Consider the following 11,998-nt stretch of genomic DNA (forward strand, 5'->3'; position numbering starts at 1 on the left):
GTTGCTTCACTGGCCCAAGTTGGCACCATCATTGAGTTCTTCCCGGGCAAGGCAGATCAGTCGCTGGCTTCTGGACGGCCACTCACTGCGACTGCTGGCCGCTCACGCTGGCTGCTGGCTACACAACGTAGCCCATAGCAACCCACTGCCACAGGAGCTGCAGCCTACACCATTGCCAGCGACCCATGGCAGCCCAGCTCCAGGTTGAGCTGTTGTTCAGCATCTTAGCTGTAGAGGGCAACGTCACTGGCCCTCATATGTGGGATCCGAACCGGGGCCCTCTGGCATCCCAAGCCAGTTCTTAACCATCGCGCCACTCGGCCAACCCTCGTTGTAATTTTTGATCACACCTCGTATAATCCCTGGTTTGTTGCCATCATATGGAAATAATTTCAAACAAGTACTTTTCTTTGTAAAGGAGACCACGTACTTCATCTGGAATTATGATCCCTCTCAGTAAGCAATTTTTAGTTAATTATTCATTTTTTGTTATGATAATTTGTTGGCTTTGAGATTTATGTAGGATTGATACTACATTTATTGCCTGCGTGAAATAGGCAAACAAAAAAAACATACAATCCTTTTATTCTTTTATACCAATTAAACGCATCTTTATTTTTTTCTTTGTTTGCTGTGTGATTAGTCCACCTCTGCTTTAGAAATTTCAGGTATAATAATACCCTGACAGGGACTATTCAGATATCCACTCTAGAATCATGAACCTTTTTACAAGGTAGAAAGTACTACTGAAAGGATACGGTGTCCCATCTTTCCATTTAAACGCTTTTCGCTAGCTTTCAGCCCTTACTAGACAATTCATAAAGAAGCCAGCTTTATAGTTGGAGCCTGTTAATTGTTAGAAAATCCTGTTCCAGAGAGACACATTTCAACTCACTGTAAGAAAGTGCAATACCTCAGCTCCAGTTGCCAGTTATTTCCCATAATCAACCCTTTTCTTATATGAGTATGGCTTTATATTGTTATCTTTTTAGCAGCTGCAAAAGAGAAAAATTTTATGCTGATTGTATTTGACCTTGGGTGAATGATTATGGCACTATAAGTCAGGTTAGTAATTAATAACAAAAGAGACATAAAGCAAAATTGCAGTCAAGATATTTAATTTTTTTTCCTGAGTGAGGATTAAAGGTCATTATTGAATTGTTGAAATAATAGAACACATTTCCTATGAGAAAATATATATATTTTTTAATTGGGGAATTGGGGGATGGGAACAGCGCTGGGGAATTGGGGGAAGGGGAACAGACAAGTTGCTGTCCCTTTGTTCTTCAGTCTAGTTGTGGAGGACGTTGCTTCACTGGCCCAAGTTGGCACTATTATTGCGCTCTTCCTGGCCGAGGCAGATCAGTCGCTGGCTTCTGGATGGCTGCTCACGGTGGCTGCTGGCCGCTCACGCTGGCTGCTGGCTATATACGGTAGCCCATGGCAACCCACTGCCACAGGGGCTGCAGCCTACACCATCGCCAGTGACTCACGGCAGCCCAGGTCCAGGTTGAGCTGTTGTTCAGCATCTTAGCTGTGGAGGGCAGTGTCATTGGCCCTCATATGTGGGATCTGAACCGGGGCCCTCTGGCGTCCCAAGCCAGTTCTTAACCATCGCACCACTCAGCCAGCCCTGTCCAGAAGCTTCTGATTTGTGTGTTCCTATTTTGTCCTTGAATGGTTATTTTCAGCTTCACTATGTATAATAATAGGTAGGCTGCAGCTGTGGCATTAAAAACACATAACAGGATGAATTTGAGTATTTTATAACTGGAAAAGATCCTAGAGATCACAAATCCCAAGTTCTTATTGTTCACATGAGAAATTGAAGACCAGGGAGGTTAGTGATTTGCCTGAGGTTACATACACAGTTAGCATACATACACAGTTAGCACGTGGTTGAGTCAGGACCAAAATGGAAATCTCCAGATTACAAATTCAGAACTTTTCCTGTTATCCCAGGTGGGTGGGTTGGTGGATGGGCGAGTGCATGAGTAAATAAAAAGTCAAAGAAATGACCTCTAATTTTTGTCCTTCTCTGACTCGAAGGCCAGAGAGTTTTAAGAGTGATAAAACTATGATCTCTTTTGTCATTTGCAGAAAGTGTATATAGTTTTGTTTGAAATGTCTGCCCTTCTTTTGACACTGAGCTCCATGCTTTACTCGCATATCCCTCTTGTTTGAGAAAAATGCTTTCAGGGGACAAGGATGCTGTGTTGTACTCTTGTTCCGGAGGGATGCTCAAGTTTATGGGTGAGCAACTGTCATGGAGTCCTTGCCTTGTTTGCTGTCCAAGAAGCAGGCTTTGCGACCATCTCATGCTTTCAGCTCTTTTTCCAGTGAAGCTGGAAGACTGGGATAGCCACACACTCTAGCAGATGGCAGATATATAACATCTGTAAATAAAAACAACAACGATGAAAACTGTGGTCCTAGAATTGAGCCATATCCTATTCCCATCATGCTTTGAATAGCTGAGTTACTAGATGCTTTTTTTCCTCATTTAAAGCCTTTTGCCACTAGATGATTCATTCTCTTTCCAATTCATTTGAATTCATTTTGATCAGTTTTATCACTCTTGTTGCCTCTCTCTCACTTCTTGACTGAATGTCAGGCCCCTTAAAGTTACATTAATTATTCGCTCATCCTGGTGCCTCCTTAGGAGGCCTCCGCCAGAATTTCAAAAGCAAAGTCTTTAAATGTCTTGTCCTGAATATAAATAGAGCTTCTTGTTTAAAGATCTGTCAAATAAGCTCCTATTTCAAAAATAAAAACAAACCACCATCAGGCTCCACCAGTCAGCATGAAGAGGAACACAAGACAGCAAGTCTTGTAATTTCATTCCTTCCTTCCTTCATTCCATTCAAATATTTATTGAGCATCTACTATGTTCCAGGGGCTCTTCCAGACTCGGGGGATATAGCAGCTAACCAGATGGACCAAAATCCCAGCCCTTATGGAGATTACATTCTAGTGGAAGGAGACAGACAATAACAAATGAGTAAAATATTGGGTTGTAGGAAAAGTCATGATGTATTTTTTCTGTTTTTCGTTGCAAAATGCATGATGACTTTTCCAACAACTCAATATATGCTATAACAGATGGTGATAAGTGCTCTGGAGATAGGAAGGAGATAGGCAATGCGGGAGTTGGGCGGGGTTGGAGGGGGGAGTGCCATTTTAAAAAGGGTGGTCAGGCAAGGCCTCACTGAGAAGGTGACCTTTGAGCCAAGACTGTGAACTCTAAGGCAGTGAGCCCTGTGGGTCCTGGTTGGCACGACTCTTCTTGCTCCTGGCTCTTGGGTCCTAATATGGTAGCCTGTTTGTCCATAGTAGTTTGTGAAGTTCTTTTTTTTTTAAATTATTTTTTATTGTGAAATATACATTTTTTAGAATTAGTTTCAGCTGTACAACACAGTGCAATAGTTATACTGTGAAGTTCTTAATGAAATATTATGTATAACTAGGAAGTCTTTGGGAGCACTAGAAATTGTTAGCCTGGAGAGAGACTGCTACCTGTTATTCCTGCCTTACTTTTTTGAAAACAAGTATGTACCATTTAAGTGCTGTCTATATACCAGGGATTATACTAAGCATTTTATATTAATCAGTCAATTAATGAATATATTACTAATACCTGTATCAGCACACTACTAACTTATTATTGTGTATTGTAACAGCCCTAGAAAGTAGTCATTCTTTAATTAATTCATTCAACACATATCCATTGCTGGGCCTTGCCCCAGGTGCTGGGTTATTAGCAGTGAACAAAATAAAGTCCCTATTCTCATGTAGCTTAGCTAATAGGGGATGACAGACGTTAAACACATAAGCATAAAGCTATATAGAATGTCAGATGGTAAAAAGTGCTGTGGAGAACAGTAGACGTGGTAGAGATTGGGGAGCATGTGATGGGGAAGATGTGGGAGGGAGATACTATTCTACATGCTGTCTCATTTTTTTATGGCTGATTCCAAATGCCACACTGGGCTGTACAGCAAAATAGTTATGAGCCCAGGTTCTGGAATTCCGGAGATCAGGATTTGACTCTACATTCTCCCACTGACAAGTGATGTGACCCCAAACCAGTTATTCCTGAGCCTCGGTTTCCTTATCTGTAAAATAAGTATAATGACACTTCATAGGATTGTTGGGAGGACGAGATCAAATGAAATTATCCATATAAAGCACCAAGCACAGTGCCTGTCACCACAAAGCGAATGCTCTGGATTTATCATTTGTTTTGCTCCTGGGTCCCCTACCTAGGTATTTAACTTCTGACAAAATACCATGATAATGATCGCCACCAGATTAAAGAAGCCATTAAAAAACAAAAAGCAAAACAAACCAACAAACAAGAAAACACCCAGCTTGGCAATAGAGAAACCACCTGTGCCGGACATAGAAAATTGGCCGGGTAACTTATTAAACCTATGCTGTTGCTTCCTTCTAGAAACAAAAATAGAAGGGCCTTGGGACATAAGGCAAAGCTTTTCTTTTTGTTTTGTTTTTTTCTAGCTGGAGTTAATGTGACAGGGAAGACGGCCCTGGTATGCCATGAACAGCTGTCTGACAAGTTCAGAACTGGATGACACTGATCTTTAGCTCTATGGGGAGGGTTCAGGGTTATGGAGCCAGCGACCCCCTTGAGGAGGTCCATCGTGTCTGGGCTCTACTCTGCCATTTTGGAGGTGTTTGCTCCAGAGAAGGGTCCTCAACTGGCTAGGGTGCCCTGCAGTGGTGAGCTTTTAGCAGACTGATGTTGGCATGCCAACCCTGCCCTGCCAGTCTCCTGCCCTCTTCTGGAGAAAGTGCTGTGACAACTGTATGCCCAAGCAGCAACAGCAGGTTGTGGATCAAAGCCTTTTTTCATCAGCTCCTGACCAAGCACTCAAAAATCCAGTAAGGGCCTGAGCTGGAGCACCCGGGAAGTTGGAGGCGGAGGCCTAAGCCTGGACCCATAGGACTAACTCATCAGGCAGGGGTTAGTCAGGAGGCAGAAACCAAGAGGGATTTGAATGTAAACAACTGTTAACTAGGTGTCAAGTTGTTACTTGGTCCCTGAAAGGGGCCCTGAAAAAGAATTCTAACGCGGAGGTAGCAACTGCAGGAAAGTTACCACCTCCAGGGCTGAGAGAACAAAGGGGAAAGATCAGAATTATTAAAATTTAGTAATTTGGGAGAGAGGTGCTGAGAACTGTAACTCAGACCTTTGAGAAGAGGGGCTGCTCAGCTGGGGCTGGTGTCTCTGAGGGGCTGCTGTGAGGCTGGTTTTGCAAATGCTGGGTAAACTGCAAACTGGATCCGGTGGCTGCTGCAGAGCACTCTCTAAACCCAAAGCTCCCTTATGTGTAAAATGGAGATGATAATACTTGTGAGGACTAAATGTCTTACAGTAGACCCTTAACATATGGCAACTGTTATATTTGGTTCAATTATCAAGTATAGAAATAATAAGCTTGATTATCTATTATTGATGTTGCTAATACTAAATAGAAGAAACTTTAGGCATCATTTATTCCACTACATCATTGTGTAGATGAAGAAACTAAGGCACAGAAAAAGGTCAGTAGCTCTATGGAGGTTAAGAGTTTGGGCTGTGGGGTCAGTGAGGCTTGGATTCAATTCCTTGCTGTCCATTTCCACTTAATGGCTAAGTGACCTTAAGTAAGTTCAGCTCTCCTAGCCACACAGTGTGACAGGGACTGCAGGAATGAATCCATTGCCTGGCCCTCGATAAGCGCTCAGTAAATAGCACTGGAACATTGTGCGTGGTGAACAGAGAGCCTCTGGGGTGGGGGTTGGTTGGACATGACAGTGACTGTCCACAGAACAGACCTTTCAGGTGAGTGCAGGCTCTCCGTAATGATATGGTGAGAACACACGAGATTCTACCATGGTACTACCATATTTGCTTTGCAACGTCAAACAAGGTACTCTGTTTCTTCTTCCTGTGGTTTTTTTTTTTCCTTATAAAGATCATGATACTTGACCTTATATCTACTTCTTGGGTTTTCTGGAAGCTGAATAATGAAATGAGAATCTCTGGAACCTGAGAGCCTTGAAGAAGCTCATAAATAAACAGCCTCAGGTGACTGGTGTCCACCCTGTGTACCACAGCAGTACTAAACCAGCGATGCCGGGACTGGAGGCTGGATTCCTGCTTTCAGAACCAAAATTGTTCTTGTTATAGTCAATTCTTAATTTTTATGTGCTAACTGGGAAAAATTATAGCATGAATAAAAGGAGCCAGCTGGTGTAGGTTGATTACTCTTCACTCTAAAACTTGAAGGCATAAGAGACTATATTTTAAATTTCATTATCTTTCAGCTGATCTCTTTCTTCAAAACTATGAAGCTACAGGATGGTTCAAAGGCTGCCAGCCCCAGAAGAGCGTCAGCATGCCTGAATAGTCCACAAACGAGACAATACTTTTCATGACAGTTGCCATTTATTTAGCATGTGCTTTACACCAGGCATCGGGCTAAACTCTTCACCTGCAGTATCTCATTTTGTCCTCATAGTAACTCTAAGAAGGACGGAGATGTGTGTTCACTTATCCATCTATCTCGTATCAATTGAATCTCAGGTTGTAGAAGCTGGAGTGAATTATACTTCTCAATTCATTATATTGGGTTGTCGGAAAAGTCATGACGCATTTTTGCAACGAAAAACAGAAAAAATACATCATGACTTTTCCGACAAACCAATACATTGTTACCGTTGGTCTGTGCAAGATCCGTATGTTAATTAATTGACTTATTCCCTTTTATCCATGTATCCAACACTCGTTCACGCTCCCCCATAAATAACCAATTTATTAGGTTTAGTGTGTATCTTTCCTCTGTGTGTATTGTTATGAAATGTATACTGTGGTTTTCTGTATGTGTATTTTAAATTTGTATAAAATGGTATGTTATATTTCATTCTGTCTCTTAACTTTTTAATAACTGTTTAACAAATAACTGTTTTAACACATTTTTAAAAACCCATTCACATTGCTGTGGATTTATTTAGTCTATTGCTTCCACTCGTGGCATAATACTCCATGGTTACACCTACCACAGTTACACATTCTCGTTCCTAGTGATGGACAGCCAGGTTGCGTTGGTGTCACACTTCCTACTGCCACTCATAGGAGTATTGTAGCGCCACATGGCTCCTTTATGGACTATGTGAGACTTGCTTTGGGGTGTATAGTGAAGAATGGAATTGCTACTTCATAGGACATACGTAGACTTGATTTGCCTACATACTGCCAGAGGTAGGTGCCATTGTTATCCCCATTTTACAGATGAGGGAACTGAGGCTTTGAGAGCTTTAGTAACTTACCCAGAGTCACATCGTCAGTGACCAGCAGAGCTGGGCTTCAAATTCAGACAGTCTTGCTCCAAAAATTCTACTCTTGATGACTGTGCCTTCGTTCTCCTCTATTTGATACTTGAGGACAGTTTACAAAAACAAGAAAGTAAATCTCATTGTTTGTAGTTTTTCTCTTCCCCACATGGCTGCATAGTAACTGTTTTTCTCTGACTTTCATGTCCTGTGGATCTGCAGCACTGGTTGCCGCATTGGTAATCCAGAACTGGTACCGAGGTTACAGCGCTCGGTTGAGGACCAGACAACGCTATGCGCTCACCATCTTCCAGTCCATCGAATATGCTGATGAACAAAGCCAATTGCAGGTCTGTTTTGCACGCTTGTCTCTTCTTTTGGTAAAATGCTTCTCTTTACCCCTGGCTTTTGAAAGAATGACAGTTTGGGGCCATTTTAAGCTGAGGAACCTTGGCAAAAGGATTTAATAGAAGATACAGTGACATTGTCTTGGAGCTAGCTGTTGAGAGAAAGCATGATTTTGGATGAGGATGGTGTTTTTCGGTTCTGAAGTTCACATTTTTAAGAAGGCTGCTAGATGTCTATTTAACTAATAAAAAATGGTCTTATTCTGTTTTGAGGTACATGCCCCGTAGGAGGAAAAGTTGTTACTTTATGAAGGAAAAAACACTTTGAGGAGTTAAAAAAAAATAGAAGAATTTTTTTGGAACAAACCTATGAAAGTTCTAGAAGAAAAATACAGATGGGCAAAAAGGGCCTTTTTTAAGCTTGCAAAAACGATATATAAATTCGGCTGTAATGCTTGATAGAAAAAAAAGTACTTTTAACAAGAAGACCTTAGAAAGATCTCCAATATGACTTTTAATGAAAAAATTAACTTGTAGAACAAAATGTAGAGTTTTAGCCCAGATATGTGAAATTAAATTAAACATACAGCCAAAGTCTGGAAAAAGATATACAGTAAGGTGTTTACAGTGGTTATTTCTGGGGACAGGAGTGGTATTGACGGGTGGGAGTTGCGTGGGAGAGGAATTCTCATTTTCATTCTGTATCGTTTGTAGTTTTCACCAATCATATTTATCTGTAAATTTATTTATCACATAATCTTTAAAAATGATTAAGAAAATTTCAAAAAGAATTAAAGGAATTGCTGGATTTATTCTTGGCAGCTATAAAAATGATATACTATGATTCAATTAGCTTCTCCCAGTGCTGTCATTTTAAGCACTGTAGAACATAGTGATGAATATAAAGATGGCGTGAGCTCTCAAATCCATATGCTTTATATACATACATTCCTGTATTAGTACATTCTTTAACATTGACTCTTTTTTTTTAAATTGGGGAACAGTGTGTTTTTCTAGGACCCATCAGCTTTAAGTCAAGTAGTTGTTTCAATCTAGGTGTGGAGGGTGCAGCTCAGTGGCCCATGTAGGGATCGAACCGGCAACCTTGGTGTTATGAGCACTGCACTCTAACCACCTGAGCTAACCGGCCGCCCCCTAACATTGACTCTTTTTTATTTGTTTATTTATTTATTTAATTTTTTTTAGCTGAGCCATCCTGCCACCTGTTGGCAGCTCAGCGGCTGCTCAGCTTGGGCCAGGCATCAAACCACTGTCGCTCAGAGCTCAAACTCTTGAGCGAGCTCTTAACCAACTGAGCCACTCGGCCAGCCCTCATTGACTCTTTTTTAAATAACACATTTATTGAGATATAGTTCACCCATTTAAAGTGTAAAATGTAATGGCTGTTAGCATATTCACAAAGTTGTAACCATCACCACAATAAATTTTAGAACTTTTTCATTACCCCCTGCTCCCACAAAAAACCCTATACTCATTAGCAATCTCTCCCCAACCCCAGCCCCTGGCAACTGCTAATCTGTTTTCTGTCCTTATGGATTTGTCTTTTCTGGCCATTTCGTATAAATGGAACCACACAACATGTGATCCTTTTTGTATTTGACTTCTTTCACTGAGCATGTCTTCAAGGTTCATCCATGTTGTAGCATGTGTCAGTACTTCATGCCTTTTTATTGCTGCATAATATTCCATTGTATGGATATAGCACATTTTGTTTATTCATTCCTCAGTGGATAGATTATTTGAATTGTTTCCATTTTTTTGACTATTATAAATTGTGCTGCTATGAATATTTGTGTGCAAGTTTTTTTATGTGAACATATGTTTTCAGTTCTCTCGGGTGTATACCTAGAAGTGAAATTGTTGGGTCATCTGTGTTTAACTTTTTGAATAATTGCTAAATTGTTTTCCAAAGCAGCTGCACCATTTTACATTCCCACCAGCAGTGTATGAGGGCTCCAATTTTGCCATATCTTTGCTGACGCTTGTTATTATCTGTCTTCTGGATTATAGCCATCCTAGTGTATGTGAAATGGTATTTCATTGTGATTACTATTGACTCTTAATTGATAAACCCATAGACAGTATTAAAATCATACATTTTAATATTTTTTATGGACAGTTCCTTCCCTGAACTCTTACACTTAACTCCCAGATTGAGAAGGTTCTTTAGTGTTCACTCTTCATGGGACGCAGGGCTTGGAGAAAAAGTTATTTGTGCTGTGTAAGTGCAGGTCTTTGCAGGTAATTGGTAGGCATCTAGGTGATGGTTGGAATGCTGGTGGATTTCCATCTTTCTCTCCCTCTCTCTCTTCTTCCTTATTTCATTTCACAAATATATTTGACATTTAAGAGTATCCATTAACTCTTAATCTCACTACCAAAAGGAAAAGCGATCATAATGAACAAAATCTAGTAGTTGTTTTAGGTTAGTTTCCTAGAAGCAGGATCTGAGACAGGTTTACTGGTACAAGTGATTTCCTGGGAGAGTGTTCTCAGGAAAAACCTGTAAGGGAGTGAGGAAAGCCAGATAGGATGGGAGAAGAAACTAGGCAAAAAGGTGGTTTCTGGAGAAGTCGGACCTCAGTCTGATCCTGTTGGGAGCTCTGAAATGGGAAATGCCTCACAGATTTTGCCCAGCCAGTGGCAATGGAGGTGGGGGGGCTGGGCTGTAGTACCTTTGTTTCAGTAAGTCATTCTCTATGAGCAGCTCCCCAGGAGGCGGGTATATGATATCCTGTGCAACTCTGGGGGAGGTGCTGCCCATCCGCCAAGGGCAGTCCCTGGGAGGAGGGGAACAGGTAGAGGTGGGACCCATTAGCACTCATGGCAGCTGGGAGTTGAGTGCCCCAGAAGAGTAAAGGGGACTTGCACGGAACACCAACAGCATTTGCCACACAGCTTGTTTGGGGTTTATTAATTGATTAATGTATTTTTATTTTGTCCAGCTATCCAATTTCTTTACCTTCATGTTGGAAAACTACAAACATGTACATGAGAAAGATCAGAGTAAGTAAAAATTTTGTCTTTTGAAAAGCAGTCATTAAATGTTGACTTTTTCTTATCAAGGGATGTAAACTCAGAAGACGGGAGAGCACTAGGAGATTTAAAAGGTGCAAACCTGTCTTGTCTATGTGACACCAAACTGGTGAAATCAGTTCAGCTGGCTTTTTTTTCTCTCATAGGTGTCAACTAAATTGACCATTTATTTATTTATTTATTTTAAAGATTTTATTGGGGAATTGGGGAAGGGGAACAGTGTTGGGGAATTTGGGGAAAGGAACAGCCAAGTTGTTGTCCTTCGATCTTAGTTGTGGAGGGCGCAGCTAGCTGAGCTCCAAGTCCAGTTGCCATCCCGCCGCCTGATGGCAGCTCGCGGCCACTCAACTCAAGGTGCCATGTTCAATTTTAGTTGCGGGGGGGCATAGCCCACCATCCCATGTGGGAGTCGAACTGACAACCTTGTTGTTAGAAGCACATTCTCTCACCAGCTGAGCCATCCTGCCACCTCTTGGCAGGTCAGCGGCAGCTCTGCTCGGGCACAGCTCACTGGTCCATGTGGGAATCGAACTGGTGACCCTGTTGCTCAGAGCTTGTACTCTAACCAACTGAGCCACGTGGCCAGCCCCTGACCATTTATTTTTTTCACTTCCAAAAAACTGAATTAGAAGTGGTAGGAGGGGAAAACAAACAAACAAACAAACAAACAAACAAACAAACACTGGATTAGCTTTCATTCAGCATTAATTTGTTGAATACCTTCTCTGACCACAATCTATTGATGTACAATATTAGCTTAGTAAGCAGGATCTTAGTTTTTACCCATGAAACTTTGTGCTTAGAGATCAAAATACCATGAGTATTTCATGGGACAGATTTAGGGGGAAATGGTGGATTAAACACAGTTGACCCCACCATGTTCCTGTTTTCTGCCTATCTATCTGGCTGTTTAACTATCTATAATTTATTTAGTCATTCTGAAATAACTAAATGAATCATTTTGGAGACAGGCAATTAAGAGTGGTTCAAAAATGATTTTAGGATAATAGTTACTCACAAGGCATGTGTTTCTCCTGCAAATTTAGACCTGCCTGTTGTTATCTTCAAGGTGGATGCTAGATTTAAAACTTGTTTCTTTAGTTTGGGCCAACCATTTTTTACTCTAATTAAAAATGGTTATGGCGCGCCGGCTGAGTGGCACGATGATTAAGAGCTGGCTTGGGATGCCAGAGGGCCCCGGTTCGGATCCCACATATGAGGGCCAGTGACACTGCCCTCCACAGCTAAGATGCTGAACA

The 11,998-nt window shown here is 41.4% G+C and overlaps 1 protein-coding gene across 14 annotated transcripts in view; it reads left to right on the plus strand.

Moving 5' to 3' along the window:
• PPEF1 (protein phosphatase with EF-hand domain 1) overlaps window positions 1-11,998 on the plus strand; it is a 127,200-nt gene that overhangs the window by 30,814 nt on the left and 84,388 nt on the right. For all 14 annotated transcript variants that reach the window (XM_019667533.1, XM_019667471.1, XM_019667452.1 and 11 more), the window contains 2 exons: window positions 7,558-7,685; window positions 10,649-10,709. In XM_019667533.1, coding sequence (XP_019523078.1) covers window positions 7,558-7,685; window positions 10,649-10,709 — 189 coding nt within the window. The remainder of the gene's footprint in view (window positions 1-7,557; window positions 7,686-10,648; window positions 10,710-11,998) is intronic.

Source organism: Hipposideros armiger, unplaced genomic scaffold, assembly GCF_001890085.2.
Source record: "Hipposideros armiger isolate ML-2016 unplaced genomic scaffold, ASM189008v1 scaffold_13, whole genome shotgun sequence".
Classification (NCBI taxonomy): Eukaryota; Metazoa; Chordata; class Mammalia; order Chiroptera; family Hipposideridae; genus Hipposideros; species Hipposideros armiger.